The 21,271-nt window shown below is 56.7% G+C and overlaps 1 protein-coding gene across 3 annotated transcripts in view; it reads left to right on the top strand.

Annotated features, from left to right (window-relative positions):
• SLC22A23 (solute carrier family 22 member 23) overlaps positions 1-21,271 on the top strand; it is a 143,089-nt gene that overhangs the window by 35,779 nt on the left and 86,039 nt on the right. For all 3 annotated transcript variants that reach the window (XM_013977405.2, XM_021100121.1, XM_021100122.1), the window contains exon 3: positions 4,320-4,474. In XM_013977405.2, the coding sequence (XP_013832859.2) occupies positions 4,320-4,474 (155 nt within the window). The remainder of the gene's footprint in view (positions 1-4,319; positions 4,475-21,271) is intronic.

Here is a 21,271-nt window from a genome sequence, read left to right as displayed (position 1 = left end):
GCAGAGCCCCCCTTACTGGCTCTTCCCGAGGCGGGGCGCTGTGCTGTTCCCTGCGTTAAAATAGCCCATCCTCGGCACCCTCTGAGGAGGGTTATTACCTCTGTCTCACAGTGAAAAACAGCAGCTCAGAGGTTTACGTTAGCCCCCCCAGTTTCACTCGGCTTACAGGTCAGAGAGCCGGGATTTGAAACTGAGCCCCGTGGTAGCTCCAGGGCCTGCTCCCCCCTCACCCCGTGTGGCCTGGGCTGCAGCGCTTTATCCGCGGGGCTTTCAGGTAACAGGGCTGCTCGAGGAGAGAGGCGCAGGGGACCGTTCCCGCTTGACATTCTCTTTAAGGGGCTGTTTGTGGGCGTGAATGAGGGTGGCTTAGACCCAGAGACAGGATGAGGCCAACAGCGAATCGGAGCAAACTCCTTATGCCCGTGGCTTTGCTCAGGGGTGAGACCCCGAGGGGTTCCAAAAGCACGTTCGAGTTCAGGAAATTTCTTTCCAAAAGCTACCATCTACTTGGGAGTTCCATGCATGAACATGCAGTGTGATCTCCAGCTCAGAAGTTGCTTAGTCATCACGTATAAGTGCTTCTTAGGGACACGCTCCCTGGGGACAGTCACGAGACGCTATCAGTGACCTCCGGAAACCCACGCCACCCCCCTCCCCCCGGGGGGGGACCATTGGGGGATTTTGGTGGGGGAGGGCAGGGTTGGGAGAGGGCGAGGGTTTCGTGGTTTTTTGGTTTTGTTTTTTTAATCCTTGAGCTTGAAGGTCTTCGGAGGGACCTGTGCTGATCTCAGAAAGGCTCCGCTCCCGGCACTTTAGCCACAAGAAGGCTGGCCTCCCAGAAGCCCGCATTGAGACAGGCTAGGAGGATATACAGAAACATAATCACGTCCCTTTCTTCTAAAACACGGAGTTGACCGAGCTGCTCCCGACCCGATTCAGTGATTTAACAGGAAAAGGAACGACGGGCTCCCAAGAGATGAGTCTAGGGCGGTTTCAGTTGTTTAGCGGGACCTTTTGTGACGTCTCACGTCCTGCACGGACTCGCCGTCGGGCCTCCCTGCTGCGCCCCAGGCCCGGGACGAAAGGCGGGGAGTCGAGGTCTTCCCGGCTGAGTCGGGGGCGCGGCAGGTGGGGTTGGGGCTGCCTGTGTGGGGCTTGCCCAGCATGGTGAGGGGGCCTGAGGTCCAGTTTGGGAGTTCGGTGTTTTCCGCCCTTTATTCATTTATTTTTGGCATTTTACTCCCTGCCAGAGCCTCGCTTTAAAGGACACAAGCGCGTGTGGCGGGAGCTCCGGCTTTCACAGCCTGGTGGCACCGTGTCCCGGCCGCGTGGGGCAGCTGGGCAAGCGGTAGTTAAGCTAAGACCACAGTCAGCATGTAACGCAACTTCAGCAGGACGGTTTTTCCTTTAAAAGGTGACTGTTTTCCACCCACAGGGTGTGCGGGGGGTTAGGCGGTGTGTTTGCCTGTGACGCCCTAGTTCAGGGGTGAGAACGGGGCCTGCTGGTCAGTGGCTCTCGCCAATGACCTCCTCCCCTGCCTCTTGGGGCCCTTTGCTGGACGGTCCTGGGAGGCCCCCTTGCCCTCTGGCTCCCGGCTGAGCCCGGCCCGTGGGGAGGGAGCTGGAGGTCTGAGGGAGGGGACAGTGGGGAGGGGCCCCTCCCCTGCTTCGCCTCCGCAGGGCTGCCAAATGCCAGGGCCCCTGCTCTGCAGCTCCCCCGACCCCCAGGCTCCAGACCACCCTCCCCTGCTCCCTGCTGTCCATGGCCCCAGCTTTCTTTCCCAGTTCATAAATAATCCCCTTTATGAATAATCCTATTAAAAAAAAAAAAAGGGTTCCCATCACTGCACAGCAGGAATAAATCTGACTGGGAACCATGAGGTTTCGGGTTTGACCCCTGGCCTTGCTCAGTAGGTTAAGGATCCGGCGTTGCCGTGAGCTGTGGTGTGGGTCGCAGACACGGCTCGGATCCCGGGTGGCTGTGGCTGTGGTGTAGGCTGGCGGCTGCAGCTCCAATTGGACCCCTAGCCTGGGAACCTCCATATGCTGCGGGTGCGGCCCTAGAAGGACAAAACAAACAAAAAAATGAATAATCCCGTTACTGAAATGCGCCTTTTGTGGGGGGCACCTCTCCTGTTGGGGCCCCGTCCCACTGCTCTGCTGTCCCCCTGAGCTCGCACCTCTGCCATTCACGCAGTTAGGGTCGGGCCGCGCTGCGGGCACCGGGAGGGGCGGCCTCCTGGCCTCCGGAGCCACTCCCACCCTGCCGCTGCGGGCTGCACTGTGGCTTCGGAGCCGAGGTGGCTGGGCTGCTCCTCTCCTGAGGCCGTCTCTGCGGGCCTCCAGGTATGGAGCTTGGACCCAAGCCCCTTGTCACCAGGCCCCTCCCCTTCCCTGCACCTGCAGAGCCCCTTGTGCCTCGAGAAGTAGCAGTCACGGGGTCTGGGGCACAGGACATGGACACCCTTGAGGCCGTCATCCTGCCCCGTCCCAGGCCCTGACTAAGGAAGCCTGTGCATCACAGATGCGGGGGGGCAGTTGAAGGGGTCACCGAGAGGGGGTGGGGACTGGCAGTACGGTTTCTCAATCTCTTGCACGTGTCTACATGGACAGCCTTTCCTGAAGCAAACACGAGACCGAGCCTGGTCGTCCTCGAGATCCCACCCTTCCCGTTGGGAGCCTGGATTTGGGGGCCGGGGGCTCTGGCTTTGAAGACCCTGTTTGCCCCACAGCTCTGAACAGTCACTTCTACTTGCTGATTTTAGCAACCGCTGGGGAAGGAGACATTTAGAGTTGTTTCGACAAGTTTAAAAAAAAAAAAAAATCCAGGATCCCTCCAGAAGTGTCAGGATGGAGCAGAGCGGGTCTGCGGGCGCCAGGGGGTAGGATGCAGGAAGGGGTCCCACCAGCTGCTGGGCGCTCCATCCAACATCTCTGTGAATGGCCTCCATGAGCTGGGCCCAAGTGACACCTCACGTTACGGGCAAGGAAGTAAACTTGCTAGATTTAGCTTTCCTTCGTGCCGGGAGGCCCGCTGAGCCGTTGCTCAGTTCACGTCCGTAAACAAATTGGGTTTGGACAAACCTACCTGTAGAGTCTGTCCTGATACGGGCTTAGTGACCCAGCACCAGGCAGGGAAGTCAAGCCTAAATGGCAACAAGAAAGGTGACCGACCTGTGAGGCCCACAGACCTGGCTGCTCTGAACCACCTGACTGCTGGGGGTGGTGAGACGCCTAAGGGATTCTGAGTGAAATTGTGGCCTGTGGCTCCTGCCCCCAAAGTTTCTTGAAATTGCATGCATCTCCCGCACAGGCCATGCGCTCCTGGATATTACGGGTTTTTTTTTTTTTTTAAAAAACAGCTCTATTGGGAGATTGCGTACATACCATAAAGCTCACCCATTTTAAGCGCACAATTCAGCAAGTTTTCGTGTATTTACAGGGTTCTGCCACCCCCGCCACGTGGCGAGTTTAAAACACTGCCCCCGCCCTGCGCCTTCACAGTCTCTGCCATTCTCCTCCCAGCCCTGGGCCACCGCACACCTGCTTTCCCCTTCTGTCTGTTGCCCTTTTGGGCATTTGGTTTTCAGGGAGATAGATGCCCAGGCCTGAAGATGCCGAGGTATTTTGGGACTTTGTTCCCTGGCATTGGGTCCAGTTTGCCTGTGAGCTTTCCTTCTAGTGCCCACTGGCTGGCATGTCAGTCTGTGGGAAGGAAAGTTCTGTTTTGTTTGGAAAGATGGCAGGGTAGCTTGTTGTGGGGGGGTGGGTGGAGAAACAGGGCCGTGGGCCACCCGTGCACCCCCACCAACGCCTGGGAGCACAGCCCCTCAAGGCCCCTCCCGCCGAGGGCACGAATTGTGGGGCTCGGGCTCCTGGGCGCGCTGGCAGGCCTGTGCCCGCCGTGTAGAGTTCAGGCGACCTGAGCTGGTCTGGGATCCCTCAGAATAACTCCTCCGGCCGTCGAAACCTGTCGACGGCAGCATAGCCTTTGGCTCCGATGGGCCACACGGCCCAGAGAACCATCCTGACACCACCACCCTCTGGTGTCGGCGTGACTTTGGGGCCATTTTCAAAAGTCAGCAGCTTCTGAAGACATTTCATGGGGGGGGGGTCAAGTTTGTGTTTGGGGGTTGTGGTTGGTGCTGTGGAACTCTCCCCCCCAGGGGGGCTGTGGGTCTCCAGTCCCCGATCTACAGAACAAGGGGTAATCCCCTCCCGGGGTGGGGGGGTCTGGGAGGGACGCAGACCTCGTGCCCCCACCGAGCGCGGCCCCGCGGCGCGCCCCCGCCGCCCTCACCGTGTCCCTGTCCGCGCAGGTTCGGCCGGCGGCCCGTGCTGCTCGTCTGCATCGTCTCCATCCTCATCTTCGGTCTGGCCGTGGCGCTGTCCGTGAACGTGACCATGTTCAGCACACTCAGGTTCTTCGAGGGCTTCTGCCTGGCCGGCGTCATCCTCACCCTGTACGCGCTGCGTAAGTAGGCGCCCGTGCGGGCAGCTCGCGGGAGCGGGGCCCGCGCGCCTCGGTGCGGGCGCCGGCCTGCGGGGAGCACAGACCGCGGCGCGGGCCTCGGCGGCCGTGAAGCGCGGGCCGGGTCTCGGGCGCGGGCTCGGGACGCAGCCGAGGCCGCGGGGTCTGCGTGGTTTGCCGAAGCGGGGAGCGGCCCCGGGCGGCCGGGCGCGGGCTCTGGCTTCGCCTGGAATTGTCTGCGTTGCTCGGCGCCTCCCAGTCGGTGCGGGCCTGGGCCTCCCCGCGCTCGGCTCCACACCATCGGCTGCCTGCTGGCGTCGGCTCTGGGCTCCGTGTTCTGATGGACCCTTGGAGAGTTTTTCGTGTATTTTTTCCTCTAAGGCTGTGCAGAGTCCAAATTTTCCACACGCCCGTGTCGCCCGAGCGGTCTGGACCTGGACCCTCGGCGCTGGTGCTGGCAGAGTAAATGCCAGTCTTTTTCGGCAAAGAAGGTTCCTCTGTTGCCCATCGTGGGTGTGGCCGTTTCGAGCCCCCGGAGGGTGGCTGCGCTTCCCGTCTGTGTGGGGGCTGGTTTCTAACGCACAGCCGCCAACCCTCGGGACAGAGACCGTCTTAGGCCGGGCTGTTTGTTATTTTCCGGTTTGATACTGTTTCATCACGGTGTGGAAAGAGCTGCGAGGAATCACGGAAGACGATTTAAAACACGATGTCTTTTCTTGCCCTTCGGCAGCGTGGTTAGCCTGAGCTATAGGTTAAGCAGCAATTTCCAGGGGGGCCCGTCAGAATAGCTGTGATTGTCTGAAAGTCCAGCTCTCTTAGTTTAGTCTGTGATCCCTTTAAACACCACTTTCAGATACAGCCTGGAGTTTGTTTCCCTGCAGAAGAGAATGGCCTGTGCAGTGGATGATAGCGTACGTCTGTGGCTGCAGAGAAGGGCTGCTCGTGTGCTCTCCTGAATCCATAGCTGGCAGTTTCGCTATTTTCTTCCGACATGGGCTTGAAAGGCGGTTTCTTAGACATCGCCCCTTCCGGCGTGTTTGCTTTTCCTTTGGAACCCAGGTTCTTGGCGGTTCTTTGGGAAGGTCTGTGGCCCAGGTCACTGGGTGGGTTGCTGGCTGTCGGGACGGTTTGTCTCTTTGGGTGAGTGTTGGGCTTGACTGTTTGCGCACGAGGGGCCTGGGCCCTTCTCCAGCCCCGCGCACCCATCCTCCCTGCCACCTGGACTCCTGGCCCTGCTCACAGGAGGGCGGCCCTGCTGGGGGACAGCTCTGCCCGCTGGCAGAATGGAGCAGCTGCCTTCAGACACTTGGCCGAGACACAGCCTCCTTCTCACCCCCTAGCCGGTACTCACACGTTCAGCGGAGAAGAGCCTGAAAGCAAAGCTGAGGTGTGGGTTTTATCATGCATGCCAGCTGCCGACCGGGAACTCAGACGGCCTGGGAGGGACTCAGTGGGCCAGGAGCTGGGACCCGTTAGTCCTGCCGGCCTGTGATAAGGAGGCGGGACCAGGTGGCTGGCACTGACCTCTGCAGACTCCCCAGAATTCAGCCAGACGGGGCGAGAATCTGCCCCCAGCGGCAGCGTTTTAGCCTTGCATAGACTCGCCGTGGGCCCTATGAGATCTGTTGCTGTATTTAAGTAAAAATGAAGCTAAGAGTGTTTTTCCTGCCTTGACACAGTGAACTCTTTAGAGTAGAAAGTTCTCTCACACTTGAGAAATGCACAAAGAATGTGCTTATCCCAGGAAACTGCTTTGCTTTTCTCTTACAGGCACAGCACCCTGTTACCCAGGCATCTGCAGACTTTTTCTGTAAAGGGCCAGGTAGTAAATATTTTATTCTGTCGCAGCTACTCAGCTCTGCCATCGTTTCTGAAAGCAGCCATAAATAATATGCAGCTGATTAGGTGTGGTTGTGTTCCAATCAGACTTTATTTGTAGAAACAGATGATGGGCCAGATTTGACAAGCAGGCCATCATATTTTAGCCTCCGATAAGTGATTCTCTCTTTCCGCTGACTGCCGGGAGCCTTGGGGAGCTTGGAATCTGATCCAGCACGTGTGTGGGCCTGACAAGCTGAGCTCCGAATTCTGGCCTCTCTCCTCGTTTTACTTAAAATGTTCTGCTTTCGTTTCTCCTTCGTCCCATCTTCCTACTATCCCCACAATTTTAAGTGTTATTTTATAGAGTGGATTCGTGTAAACGGTCTCCAGTATTCTCTGAAATGAAGCCGGGCATAAATAAAGAGTTCTGTCTTCTTGGGTTGGGATTTCACATCCAACGTCATGATGGAAAGCGGTGCGATGACAGTTTCCAAGTCTCCGTCAGGAGCCCACTGTCTGAGGTGGTACAGTACCTGGTGTAGCAGAATGAAAGCCGAAGGATGTACCAGTGGTTATTCGGAGTTCCTTGAGATAGTGTTTCAACAGTGTAAAGCGGGGGTGGGGGGGGGTGATTGGGAGGGGGCAGTCCGGAAAGGAAATGGCTGGATGGGCAGACGCCTTCGGGCTGGGATGGGCTGTGTCCTGGGCTGGGGTGGCCCCTCTGTCGGTGGTCTTGGGCGGGGCCAGAGGCTGGTGATGAGCATGAAGAGACCTGTGCTCGTCCGTAGGGCCGGGGACTCTGAAATTCCAAATCGGCATATGCTCGCTAGCATCTTATGCACAAGTGGTGTGCATGCTTAGCGCGTGCTTGGGGATTTGCTTTGCTTAAAGGAGATTCTTGATAACCCTGCCCACAGGGTGGAAGTGTGTCTTGACTCTAAAGAGAAGTTTGGAAATCGGGGCACGGATGCCTTGGAAGGTCCCTTTTTAATGCTCCTGACATGTTCTCCTGCTTTATCTGCCTGGCTTTTCTCTCACTTAAGGCAGCTGCTGGAAGGGCCTGTGTTTTCTCAGGTGTTCTGTCGGTGTTCCGTCTTGCAGGTGCTCGGCAGCATCCGTAGGGAGAGTCATAATTTTTGCAGAGGCCGTGTCCTGCAGGACGTGCCCCGAGGGGTTTTGAGACACGCTGCTGCCGTCACGTGCTTTCTGTGCAAGGCCGCCGAAGGGTCGGTCTGCTTCGGAATAAGGTACATTCCAGGGAGAGACTCTTGTGGGGGCTGCGGCGGGGCTTCCTGCCGGCTCGGAGGCCGCACGAGATGCTGAAATAGTGAAACACACTTGGGCTGCCCTGGTGGCATCATCGTGTCCCTGTGGCCCTGGACCAGAAACGAAAAGGGAGAAAGTCTTGACCGAGCTGGGCCGGGGCGGGAAAGCACAGACCAAGAACAGGAGCCAGCATCGTCACACTTCCTTACTTGTTTATGAAAAGAAAGCCTTGTCAGAGGCTGGAGAAATAGGCGCTTTGCAACACGGGCAGCTGAGACTGGTGGTGGTGTGAATTCTTTCTCCAGCAGGAACTTGTGACCTCACCGACAGGGCGATGCAGCTTTGGTAAGGTGCCTCCTTGGGGAGAAGCAGCCGTTTGAGTTGACCTGATGCCGCATGCAATGAGCCTGGGGAGAGGAGTGTTTTCCAGTCTGCTTTTTTGCGTGTCTCTCCTCGTTTGACCTGCCCCACTTTGAGCACCTGCCCGCAGCCTGAGGGGCCGTGATGAGCCCTGCTCTTTTGCCCACAGAGACCAGACCTTAGTGACTGTGGGTGAATGAACTTTTTTTTAAGATTTGTTTTTTGGGCTCAACCACAGTGAACGATTTTCTTGAAAAATCCTCTCCGAGCTTCACGTTCTCATGATCATAACCCTCCTGAAACCCGGGCAGCCTAAGTAATTGGATGCATTTTGCACATAATCAAGGGAGTGACCAGAAATTTCACAGGTGACTAAGTTGCTGACTACTTTGCAAAATGAGAAACCAAGTCTTGACTGGTAAATAGTCAAGAGCCTTGCGTTTGCTCTGGGCGGGGCGGCCTTCTGGGTCCCGCCCGCACTGCTGGGTCTGGCTTGGGTGGAGTAATTGCCAGCATGCTGGGTGGCCTTCCTCAGCATCGCCTGTCTTTCTGTCATTTGCTGTTTTTCTGAGGACTCCTTGGAACGTATTTCAGTCGACGGCGGGGGTGGGGGGGCGGGGAGGGGGGTGTTGAGCATCTAGGCTGTGCAGTACCTTAAGGAAAAACTCCACTGACCCCACTGGCTCCAGGTGGTGAGTGGTTGAGCGGTGGAATCACGTGTAAGTGACTTCAGCTGCTGTGGGTCGCTTCTGCCAGGGAGTGAATATTTGCACTGCATTTGGGGGAAGGGACAGTGTCACTTCAGCGTGTGCCTGGTCACCGCTGTCTGCCACCTCTCCCCCCCCACCAGCCCCCAGCGTCCAGGGCTCGGGCCACCCAGTGGCTGCCCTCAGAGCCAGGGCCCCAGCCTTCTGGTGGAACCGGATCTACCCACAGGGCTTTGTTCATTGAGTGGATGAGTCAGAGTTTACTCTAGCCAGTGGCACTTTTTTTTTTTTTTTTTTTTTTTGAGTATTGTTGCTCTTCGATTAGACTACGCTGCCCCCCCCACCCCCCACTGCTCTCCCTCCCCCTCACCATCTATCCCCCCCACTGAGCGGCAGATCGACTGTTCATGAATACTTCAGATTTTTACTGTCACGTGGTCCACTTTTTTTTTTTTTTTTTTTTTTAACTTCAGAATTTTGGTTTGATCCAGGTTCATACTGGCATGGATGGGAAATCAGAACAGACTAAGACTAAGCTTTTTCCCCGTCTGTCCTTTTCTTCCCTGGAAACACGCGCCTAAGCTGAGCGAGTGAAGGAGCGGAGGTAACGAAGCCTCTGTCCCTCACCCTCCATCCCCGTCACACCTCCTGGGGCAGCGCAGGGGACTGAGCAAGGGCAGAGGCTCCGGGGATCCAGCCCCGTCCCCCCGAGGGTGGGGTGGCCCTGATGATGGTTGGGGCCCGGCTGCAGCTGACCTGAGACTGGAGGGGTGAGTCATCCAGCAGGGACCCAGAAAACGCCACCAATGACCCATTTTTCTCACAGCTGTGCCACTTGTTCAAATAAAAATGCTGATACCGCTCCCCCTACTCAGGTGTTAGCCGCAAGTGGGACTTACATCCAGACTTTTCCCTGAAACAAATGCAGGTGTCTCTGTGTCTGCAGGCCAGGCGAGGACATACGGTGTGACCTGCAGGCCAGAGGTGGACATGCCAGGGCAGAGGAAGGGGCCGTGGCCGGGGGCCGCCGCAGAGACCCCTCTGCCGCTGGAAGTGAGTGCGAGTGGCTTCACGGTGCACGTTTCTTTGGGTCCTGTCCCGAATCGGTAGAAAGTATTTGGAGGCCCAGATATTCTCAAATGAGCGTATCTGGAGGCCTCGTCCACACAGCGGAGGGTGTTAGTGACACTGTGTGTATCCTTAAGGACAGGGCGTCTGCCAGACTGGGAGTCGTGTGGTGCAGGAGTGCTTCGTTTGAAACAAGCTAGTCACATATAAACGGACAAGGAGAAAGGCCTGGAAATCAGGAGACCCTTGTGTAGTCACAGCGGAGAGACTCTGGGCCTGCAGCAAACTGCTCTCTCTCTTAGCTTCTGTCTTCCTCTCTAGAAAGTCAGGGCATGAGTTTTTCTTTTTATTTCTTCTTCTTCTTTTTTTTTAATGGCCTCACGCAGGCCAGTGGAAGCTCCTGGGCCAAGGATCAAATCTGAGCCACAGCTGCGGCAAGGCTGGATCCTTTAACCTCTGCGGGGGTGGGGATTGAACCCACACCTCCACAGTGACCCGAGCCACTGCCATCAGATCCTCAACCTACCAGAGCGAGAACTCCAGAGCATGGCTTTTCCAAGGGTGGCCCGTGGAACTGTGGAACCATGAGATCCCTTCCTGGAACCGTTTGTGGAGAAAAAGGGCAGAAAAACAGAAACAAATGACCTCTCCATGTCAACATTTAATGCTGCTGTAAAAATAAAACAACAGCAAAACTAAATGGAAACCCCCGGACCTTCCCACCGTAGCCATGCGTGGCTTTCACTTTGAAGCTCAGCAAGAGCCGTCTCCAGCGTTGAGGGTGTCACAGCCCCAAGGGCGGGCGGGGGGGGGCATGAAATCGGGGCTGCTGGGCCCCAAATGGTGTCCTTCTCCAGCCCACACTGGCAGCCTGAGCTGTTGCCCTCTGGAGGCTGCGGTGCTGGGGGTCTGAGGTCCCAGGGGGATGCGGGCGGGGGGGTGGGGGCGTCGTGCTTGATGGCTTTCGTTGGCCCCTGTTTCTGGCCCTGCCTTCGTGGCCACCCCACCCCCTGCCACCCCGGAAGGTCTTCCCTGCTCCCGGCCCCTCCCTTCTGGCCACACGTTTACCTGGGAGACGCACGGGTCTGTTCCAGGAATCCCTGCGGGACCTTCTTTCCTGGTCTGGAAAGACAGGAGGGGCCGTGCCGCGGACAGCTGGCTGCCTGGAGGGGGGGGTTGAGGAGAGGTACGAGCAAGCTCCGACTGACCTGGGTCGGGGGCGCCCCCTTGAAACAAAGGAGAGCAAAGTAATGTCACCTTGAGAGCAAGGGAGGGCGCCCCGGCGTCCTCAGCACATCCAGACGCGCCTGTGGGAGGGAATCGCACTGGTTTGCCCAGGCTCCTGTTGGCAAAAACCCGTCCCCTTGGCTGAGAGAACAGAGAGAAGCGTGACTCCCGTGATGCCGAGCCGCGAGCGCCCGCTGTCAGCAGCTCGGTACCGCGTCACACCGGAGCAGCTCTGCTTCACGAGGCGCAGTTTTGGTTTTGGCGACTCTCGCGCACACAAGACTGTTTGCTCCTTCCCTCATTCGCTTGGCAAGCACTGGAGGCTCTCTAGGTGCCAGAGGACCGTGAATGACTTGAGACCTCACTGGGCTCTGTCGGATGCTGAGCACGCAAAGGCGGCCGCACCTTCCCACCTGCCGGGACTCTGTTTAGCGAGGGAAACCGGGGACAGGCTGCGGCCGCCCTGAGAAAGAAGGCGGGCCTGAGCCTGAGGGTTGGGGAGAGCAGGTGTTCACTGTCTGCAGTGGGTACTCAGGGACCAGAGGAGCCTGGTGCCTTCCGGCTAATGTGTCTGGGGACAAGGTAGAGCCCAGAGTCTGAATCATGAGTGGCGAAGCCTGGGAAGCAGCCTGGGCCAGTGCACAGGTTTCTGTCCTCTGCGACCTTATGACAGTGCCAGGTCCTGCAGGGTCTCAAGCAAAGGAGGGTGCAGTTTTAGATGCTCGTTTTGGAGGGGCGCTCGGCAGGGGCAGCGGAGAGCAGGCCCAGGAGGCGGGTCACACCGCAAGCTGGAGGCTGGTGTGCGTCGGGGCGCGGCAGGGAGCCTGGACGCGGCCGTGGCCAAGAGGAGAGCCTGAGGAGGTAGAATCCGAGCCTGGGTGACCAAAGAACAAGAGAGGAGAGGCTCAGGGGACCAGCTTTTGGACACCCCCACAGGTTTTCCTCCACGTGGCAGGGCGAGATTCCAGCTCAGCCCTGGTTCCAAATCCTGTAGACCTTGACCGCTGTCCCTCGCCTCTGGCAGGTTTGTGGGGGAAGAGGACGGCTTCAGTTTCAGACGTGACGAGTTGGTGATGCCTTAGGGCATGTGATTGGTTGTTCGGAAGTTCAAGAGCAAGGTCTGTGCGTCCTCAGCTTCCTGGAGCAGTTCCAGGCTCTGGAATAGCTGGGTTTGCCCAGAGCCGGTGCAACGTGAGGAATAAAGGGCTGGAAGCAGAGCAACCAGTGAGAGGCAGGAAGGAGCGGCGGAGTGGTCGCTGGAAAGTCAGAGAATCCTGATAACCAGGGCGCAAAGAAGGGGCCGATGAGAATGTCCAGGGGTGCAAGACGAGGACCGAGAGACGCTGTGGGCTGGAGCAGTGGCCGCCCAGTAGGTCAGAGGGAACTGGGCAAAAGCGACTTCAGTTCCGTTGAGCGGCGCATGTGATCAAATCATTTCAGGCACAGATTTGAATCCGTGTCTCCCCCAAGGAACCCCGTCTCGTCCTCGTGTCAGGTATTTTAGAAAGAACATCAATTTTTAGAAAAAACTTTGGTAGAATGTATAACCCTTGCAACCGTCTTCAGGTGGGCACGTCAGTGGCTTAAATGCATCCACAAGGCCGTGCGAGCACATAGTTTCTAGATGGTGGTAAATAACTGGGTGGGAAAAAACTGAGTCGGAGGCAGATCAGTCGTGGGTTTTTTCTTGAAGTCGCCTGAAATAGCACATTATCTTGGCTCAGGAGCTGGGGGTTCAGCTCGGCAGTTGAGTCAGGGATGCAGTTTTGTCCCCCCGGGGATGTCATGCTGCTCACGCACAAGGCTCGCGGTGCGCCCACCCTCCTCCTGGTCCACACACACGCGTGGTCACGCGCCAGCAGCTGGAGGGATCCTGGAGAGGGTTCAGGGTTGGATGGAAGGAAGCCCCAGCACTCGCCCCGTGTGCCCTTGGGCAGAGGCTTCAGACTCTAAATCCGTTTCTCTCCGTGGAGACGGTGCAGCGGGGCGAGCGGATGAACGGGACAGCGGCTGTAAGCCACGACGGTCCGGAGGTGTGGCGGACGTGCGTGTTTGTGTGCGTGCTTCTGGGTGTGGGGCGGCCCCCCTTCTGCGAAAAGCAGCAATCCTGCGCTGGGATCACCCACCCTCTCCTCTTCCAAAGGCCCCCGGGGGAGACGTCCCTGAGCTCGGGGCCAGCTGGCGAGGCGCTCAGGCCCGGGCGGGCCGCTAGCCAGGGGTCATGTAGGAGAGTGACTGGTGGGGCAGCTGGGGGTACGAGTCTGCTTCGTAATCCTTTTTCCAGTGGCTGCTTCGTAAATGATCTGTCCCGTGACATCCAGTCAGAGCTCCGTCGACAGCACTTCGAAAGTCAGGGCCACTTGAGGGGCAGGAGAAGCCACTAAACCAAAGGAAAAGTACCCCTGGACCAGCCACCCGTGGGGGCCTCAGCTCTTTGGTGGGACCCTGGTACCTGGGTACCCATCATGCCCAGAACATTCCACTCACTGCTGGGAAGACCCAAGAAGAGAGGACACTGGTGGCATTTTCAAGATCCGTCTTACATGCATCCCCCCAAAAGCGTTGCCTGTCCTGTCCCTGGACTCAAAGTGCAGAGGCTCCGAGGGGCCCCTGCAGGGAGTAGAATGTGGGGTGAACACGACTGATCCACGCTGAGAACCATCATCGGCCTCCGCGCTGGGGTGCGAGAGGGCCTGTCCTTACTGACAGAGGGGCAGGGGCTTGCTGGGGGCCCTCAGCCCCCGCCCCGGTCATTTGCTGGAAGTGTGTCTTTGATGTCACTCGCCTGGACAGATGGACGGAGGGTCACGTCTTTCCTTTTAGAGGAAACTCTGGACAGCCCGGGTGTGCGTGGTTAGAGACGAGCTGGGAGCCTTGTGTCCAGACCTCTCTCGCCTCCAGCGTGCGCACACCCGTGTGTGGCTGGTGCTGTGCAGCTGGGCGGGGTCTTTTTTTTTTTTTTTTAAACTGAGCAGTGTCTCACTGTTGAGGAGTGAAGAGGAGAGGCTGAGGGGGTCGTGATGATGGGTTGTTTTTTCAGTTGAAGTGTAGCTGATTGTCTCTTGCTTTTTAGGGCTGCACCTGCAGCACGTGGAAGTTCCCAGGCTAGGGGTGGAATCAGAGCTACAGCTGCCGGCCTACACAACAGCCACCGCAGTGCAGGATCCAAGCCTTGGCTGCAGCCTCCACCACAGCTCACGGCAACGCCGGATCCCCAACCCACTGAGCAAGGCCAGGGATCGAACCTGCCTCCTTGTGGATCCTAGTCGGGTTCATTACCACAGAGCCACCATGGGAACTCCTAGTTGATTTTCAACACTGTGTTAGTTTCAGGTGTTCAGCAAGGTGAATGCTCTTTTTTTCAGATTATTTTCCATGGTAGATTATTACAAGATAGTAGTATTCCCTGTGCTGTACAGTGGTCCACGCTGCTTTATTGTACGTGGAGGAGCGCGTATCTCTCAGTCCCACCCTCCTGATTCGTCCCTCCCGTCTTCCCCCTTTCGTGACCTTCAGCTTGTCTTCTGTGTCTGTGAGTCTTGTTCTGGTTTTATGTATAGATTTACTTGTATTATGTTTTAGATTCCGCTTGTAAGGATTGCATGTGATCTTTGACTTATTTTACTTAGTATGAGAATCTCTGAGTGCATCCATGTTGCTGCAAATGGCACTGTTCACTCTTTTTTACGGCTGAGTCGTATTCCTTTGTGTGTCTACCCCATCTTCTTAGTCCGTTCATGTGTGGGTGGACATTTGGGTTGTGTCCATGCCTTGGCTATTGTAAATAGTGCTGCTGTAAACATAGGGGTGTCTGTTTCTGTTGGCACATTAGAGCTTCCATCCTTCCTGGGTATATGGGATTTTGCTGGATCACATGGCAGCTCCGTATTTATATTTTTAAGAAATCTCCGTACGTTCTCCACAGTGGCTGCACCAGTGTACATTCCCAAGAGGGCAGGAGGGTTCCCTTTTCTCCACACCCTCTCCAGCTTTTGTTTTTTTGTAGACATTCTGATGACGGCCATTCAGGCGGTGGGAGGGGATAACCTCATCGTAGTTTGGATTTGCATTTATTAACAATTAGTGATATCGAGCCCCTTTTCGTGTGCCTCTTGGCCATCTGAAGGTCTCCTTTGGAGAGGTGTCTGTTTAGATCTTCTGCCCAGTTTTCGATGGGGTTTGTTTGCTTGTTTGTTTTGATGTTGAGCTGTATGTGCTGTTGGTATATTTTGGAAAGTAAGCCCCTGTCGGTTGCATCGTTTGCACATCTTTTTTCCTCGTGTCCTCAGCCTGGTCGTTGCTCTGGGCTGCTGTACACATGCGGTGACTTCCTTCTCTGGCTCCTTTGTCCAAACCACTGTTAAGCCTGCATCCGTGCAGCTGGGCATGGTGGCCTTCAGCCTTTGTGAGCCTGAGTCTAGATGCGAACACGGCTCTGGAATCTTAGGTCCCCGCCAGGTTCCGGGCTGCTCACCGTGGCAGCCCAGGTGAGGCTTGTGTTAAATGCAGAGGGTCTTCGGTGACACGAGGGCATAAAACTTAAAAGTGCCTGCGGACTTCCAAGGGCTCGACTGCAGGCGACCAGTCCCCCCCCAACTCAGGAACCTGTGTTCTGGCGTCTAGCATCCAGCCCAACCTGGAGACCCCGCTCTGTCCTCACTCCCACTGGGAATGAGGCTGGGCTGGTGGCTCGGCTCCGCTCTGCCCCACCTCCCTGTCCCTTTCCTGGATCAGCCACTTCTCTGGCCTCGTTGTCTAGCGTCCTGAGGTCCAGATGCTTTTCCAGGACTGCCTCTGCCCTCCCACCCAGGAGCCTGGCCTCGGGCAGGTGTGGCCTCTCCACAGGGAGTCGCCGTGGGAGCTGGACAGGGATGCCGCAGGGGAGGGGCTGGGCCCCCGAGGGACGTGGGTGCCGATGGTGCCTGGGCTTTGCTCTGCAGGCAGAGGACAGCATTGCTGGCCTTTGAGAAGGTGTCTCGTTCTGTGTTGGGAGAGAGCTCTGGGGGTACCTTCACCTCCCGCGGCAGCTGGGACGTGGGGGTGCCTCACTGTTCTAGTTCTAGCTTGTTCTAACCAGTTTGAACCAAAACGTCCCCTTTGTCCCAGAGGCATCGCTGGGAAAAGTTCATTGGAAAACCGATCGTCCAGATACGGCCTGTGAATAAAACGTGGCAAAGTCATTCCTCTTCTTGGCAGTTTGTCCCAGAAAAGAGCACCTTCCAGAGTCATCCTTCAGGCTCTGTCCTCCGTTCCGCGAGGCTCCAGGATCCCAGTTCCGGGCGGGGGTCGGGTCGTGGGAGGAGCTTTGGTGGGAGCCCTGAGTCCAGGGCGCCAGCTCGCCCAGGACGCTCCGATCGCGTTCTTTAAAAGGGTATCATTGCAGCACGGAACCCGGCCCGGGGGTCCCAGAGGGGTCAGACCCTTTGTCCTTTGTGATTGTCACGCAGAAACCCCCGAGCTCGTCTCTGACATTCGTTTGTGGGGGTCCTTTACTTCCCATTTCCTCTGGGGGGTCTCAGTGGGGTCTTTCACGCTCTCCTCAGGGGTTGACTGCTCTCTTGCTGTTTTGCCAAACTCTCCTTTCTGGCATTTCCCGTCCACCTGGTGACGGCAGGAGCGAATGTTGGCACGGCTGGCCTCTCCATCCACGTCCGCGCAGGACCGGGGGCCGGGGGCGCTGGTGGCCGGGGGGCGAGCAGAGGCTGTGCCGCCCTCCGCAGACGGCAGACGTCGCTGTGTCCCATCCTCCTTTGTCAGGGCTGATCAGGCGACTCAGGATAGAAGAACGATTGCAGCTTTCAGACTCTTACCTTCTGGAACGTTCTGCCGACCTCTGGCGGCTTCAGATGTCGGGAGTTATTGCGAGCAGCTTGTGAACATGCACCAGAAGAATTTGAGCAAAGGAGTGTTGTTGCGTGTCTGAATTATGGAGAAGAAAATAAAGTAGGAAACACGTGCCTTTATTTTCTGTTGCACGTGAGCCTGTGGGATGAAGCCGGTCGGTCGGCCCTCATCTGTTCCCGCAGCGGTTCAGCCCAGAGTTGGAATGTTCCCGCCTGCCTGGCGCTCGGACACCACCTCATGTGGCTGTGAGCCAGGGCTGGGGGACTGAATCTGTCATCCTAGTTCGTTTTAATTAATCCAATTTAATAACCCCGTCTGGCAGTGGCCACTGGGTTGGTTACCGCCAGAAACATGGCATTAAATCATCTCAGTGCAATTTATTTCACCAGCTCCGACCTCTGCTGAGCTCTGCACCCCTACCCAGCTGCCCTGCCCAGTGGATGCTCCACCTGGCTGGCTGAGGGCTTCTCAGGTGTAGTGCGGCCGAAACAGGGCTCTGGTCCCCACCCCAACCTCAAGCCCCTCCACCCAGTCCCCCCCTGCAGTGGCTCCAGGCAAGCGTCCAGCCACTTTCTCCCCTCCCACCCCAGCCCTTCAGGTCAAATGCCGAGGCCCGGTTCCCACCTGCCCTGCTGTCCAAGGCAAAGCCCTTCACTCCTGCCTGGACACCTGCAGTGGCTCCTGACCCCTGCCCGCTTCCTTCCCAGCCGCACAGCCAGCTCTCCATCTACACCCAGGGCGCGTTTATTCACTGTGAGCCAGACCTTGTCCTCAGCTGCACACCTGCTCTGTGAGGTGGCAGTCATTTCACTGCAAAAGCCTGGAAACCCAGGTTTAAATAGAGGGCTCATTTATTCTGCCCTCACTGTAGTCCAGGGCTGGCAGGGACACCCCTGACCCTGGGTCCAGCCTCTCCCATGGTGCTAATCCAGCCATCACGGCCACCCTGAAGCTCAGAGGTGCCCTTCGGGTCACTTCTCAGAGGCCGTGGGTTCCACATCTTACATCCCAGTAGAACCTGCACCCACTTGGTTGCAAGGAGGCCTGGGAAATACTGTCTCATCCTGAACCTGCAGAAGGGGCGGGGGTGCTGGCAGGGGTGACCCGTGGTCTTGGGCACACCCCCAGTGGCTTTCGTTGTGCAGCTCAGACTCCTCGCCGTGGCCTGTGGGTTCCTAGAGGTCTGACCCCGCCCCCCCCAACCTCACACCCTGTGCCAGCCAAACTGACCCTTCCTGTTCTCTCCGGGCCATACCCTCCCTGGTCCCTGGGCTCGTTCATACCACCCCTGCCCCCCACCTGAAATAGTCCAACCCCAATTATTCAGGGACCACCTCCCTTTTCCCACGCGCCTGCCCCTCCCTGGGGATAGATTGATTTGTCTGCATCTCCATGAACGCAGCCCCCTGCCCGAGAGCAAACGCCCCCTTCTCCCCCGTGTCCCCCAAACCGCAGGTTGTACCTGGCACAGACATGTCTAAACACCGTCGGATGAGGGGTGGTTTCATGGGACGTGATGAAATGTGGGCAGCACCGCTGCAGAGTGGATGTACATGAAGGCTGGCACCTTGGTCAGGGTGCCACCTCCTGAAGATGCAGGAGAAGGGAGGGCCATGGTTCTGTGGGCACCATCAGTAGGAGAGGGAGTTCGCTGGGATTCCTCGTGAACCAGGCAGAACTCAGCCGCGTGCTGCCCTCCGAACCACACGTGGGAGGTCAGGTCCATTCACACTGCTGTGCAGCCATCACCACCCTCCGCCTCCCACTGAAACTCTGTCCCCATTAGACACGGAGGCCCCTGCCCCCCCGCTGCCGTCTCTGTGCCTCTGACCCCTCTGGGGACCTCGCGTCAGTGGAGTCACACGGTACTTGTCCCTTTGCGTCTGGCTTGTTTCACATATCACAGTGTCCTCCAGGTTCATCTTGTGTTGTAACGTATCAGAGTTGCCTTTTGAAGCCTGAGTAATATTCCAGGGCGGGTCAGACGGCATTTTGTTCTTCCGTCATCCATCCACCGGCACGTGGGGTGCTCCACCTTCCGGTTCCTGTGAATGAGGCTGCAGGGAACGTGGGTGTGCAAATATCTCTTGGGGACTTGCTTTCGGTTCTTTGGGGTGTGCGCCCAGGAGTGTTATTGCCAGTATATGGACTCACTTTCTTTATCTGCAAAACAAAAGGGCTGGCTCTGAGCCCGGGGCTGTCTGCAGGGATGCAAGGCCCGGCTGCCGAGGAGGAGGGCCCGCGGGGCTGCTGTGGCCGGCGTGCCCGTCTCCTCCGGGCACTAAGAACAAGGCTGTCTTAGAAGAACCCCGAGCTGCCCTCGCCGCTTTATTTGGAGCCCCTCCCCCGACTTTCCAAACAAGCGGACTTTTTAAGGAGGAACAGGGAGGCGCCAGTTACAGATGCCCCCTCACCAAGTTCCTGGCTGTTGGCTTTGTTTACAGCTTCTGAGCAGCAAGTGAGTTTTTCTCTCTGCTCTCTGTTTGGCTGGGTGCTCGTCTGCCTTCCTGCAGGGCCTCCTCGGCCGCCTCCCCACAGCCTCCTCTTCTGCCTCCCTCCCGTCACCCCTCTGGTCCCTTTCCAACCTCAGGGGAGCTTTCCAAGCCTTGGTGGCATCAACGTTGTGTTTCCAGCTAATGTCGAGCTGGGTCATTTAATGCATCCATCTGGCCAGGTAATTAAAGACCCAGGAGGAATGCGGAAAGATGCGATTTGCCGAGCCTGTCGAGTCTTCCTCTTCGTGACCCGCAGGGACTGATGTTTGATGGGGAGCTGGGAGAGCCGGGTCACGTAGCGTGCAACGCATTTAATTTGGCAGCATCCTGCTTGAATGCCGAGCTGGGGCACCTTTTGCAGTCTCTTGGTGGCCTGGTGGGGTATTCTGCGGGTGTTGTTTCGAGAAGGTGAGCTGAAAAAACTTAGCGACCAAGTCTGCCCTCAGGACAGCCCAGCTGTGCTTTGTCTCTGTCCTGGCAGCAGAGGCTTCGTGGGGGAATGTTTTGTTTTGAAGACGGGGGTTTGTCTGGGGCCAGGAGCAGGCACGTGTGTTCAGCAGCATGACCGGGAGGACAAGGATGCCCTAAGCCCTGGCCGTTTCTTTCGACCTCAGAGGACTTTGCTAAGGAAGCCACAGACTTTCAGGGAACCAAGACGACTGGGTCCCCGGGGAGGGACAAGTGGAGTCTGTGATAAACGGCGCATGTGTGAGGTTCACTGAAGGCATCCGTGTTTTGGAAACTTTTGCTTCCTTGGGGGTAAAATACACTGAGCCTAAGATTCACCATCCTAACCGTTACAAAGCGGTCAGCTCAGTGGCATTCGGGGCATTTGCTTCGTTCGTGTCACCACCATGGTCTCAGAACGTCTTTCACGCAGAAATGCTGTCCCCATGAGACACCAACCCCTGGCCCTCCTCCTCCCAGACCCCGGCGCCGCCTTCCTCCCCCGTCTCTCTGACGCCGACGGCTCCAGGGACCTCATAGACGTGGAACCGTCTAGTATTCGTCCTTTTTGGCTTAGTTCTCTGAGCATGATGTTGTCAGTGAGAGTTCATCCCTGGTGGAGCCTGGGTCAGAATGACCTTCCCTTTCCAGGCTGACCGACCCTCCATCGTGTGGCTGGACCCGTTCGTTGATCCATCACTCATCAGTGGTCACCTGGGCAGCTCCCACTTCTGGACCAGTTGTGACCGATGCTGCTGTGAATGTGGTGCACAGCTGTCCGTTCCAAGCCCTGCTTTCCGTTCTTTTAGGTATAGCCTCTGGAGTGGAGGCGTTCAGTCCTCTAGTCTTGAGCCTTTTAAAGTCACCAAATTCTTCGGAGACAGTCTGGTCTGACTTGCCACAAGCAGATTAAGTGTCTGCTGATGTTTTTTTCACGGAGGAAAAACAGAAGGCAAAGGCAATGATCACTATTTATGAATTTGATCATTATTTACTAATTAAGTAACAAGCGTTGAACAACGTGGTGTGATGATGAAACCAGAGGCAGTGGCTTTTCTTTTTCTTTTTCTTTTTTTTTTTTTTGGCCCCACATGCAGCACGTGGAAGTTCCCAGTCCAGGGATCGAACCCAAGCCACTGCAGTGACAACCTCAGATCTTGAACCTGCTATGCCACGGGAGAATTCTCAGTGCTTATTTTATGTTTTGTTTTCTTTGTAGCATTTTATACACAATGAAACATGTTTCTTCCTGCTGCTAGAGAAATGTGCTTTTTAACTGATTTTCCTACTGATCGGATTTTAAAGCATCTACCACATTCATAGTTTTCACTTACCTATATTTTTTAAAAATTAAGAAGCCATTAGAGAGAATGCTTGTTTGAAGTGGATCTGATGGATGAAAACGTATTATTGTAAAGTCAGCACATGGTGGGAGCTTCTGTTTTTTAGACACGGGGCACCTGCTTTGCAGAGATTCACCTCTGGAATGTCTTTATAACCGTGAGCTCTCTTGGTGTGCTGATCCTGAATTCAAGGTTCAAAAACTGGATTTACACAAAGTGTTT

The sequence above is a fragment of the Sus scrofa genome, chromosome 7 (genome assembly GCF_000003025.6).
Source record: "Sus scrofa isolate TJ Tabasco breed Duroc chromosome 7, Sscrofa11.1, whole genome shotgun sequence".
Classification (NCBI taxonomy): Eukaryota; Metazoa; Chordata; class Mammalia; order Artiodactyla; family Suidae; genus Sus; species Sus scrofa.
The sequence above is the reverse complement of the archived record's forward strand: the minus strand, read 5'-3'. Positions and strand labels throughout refer to the sequence as shown.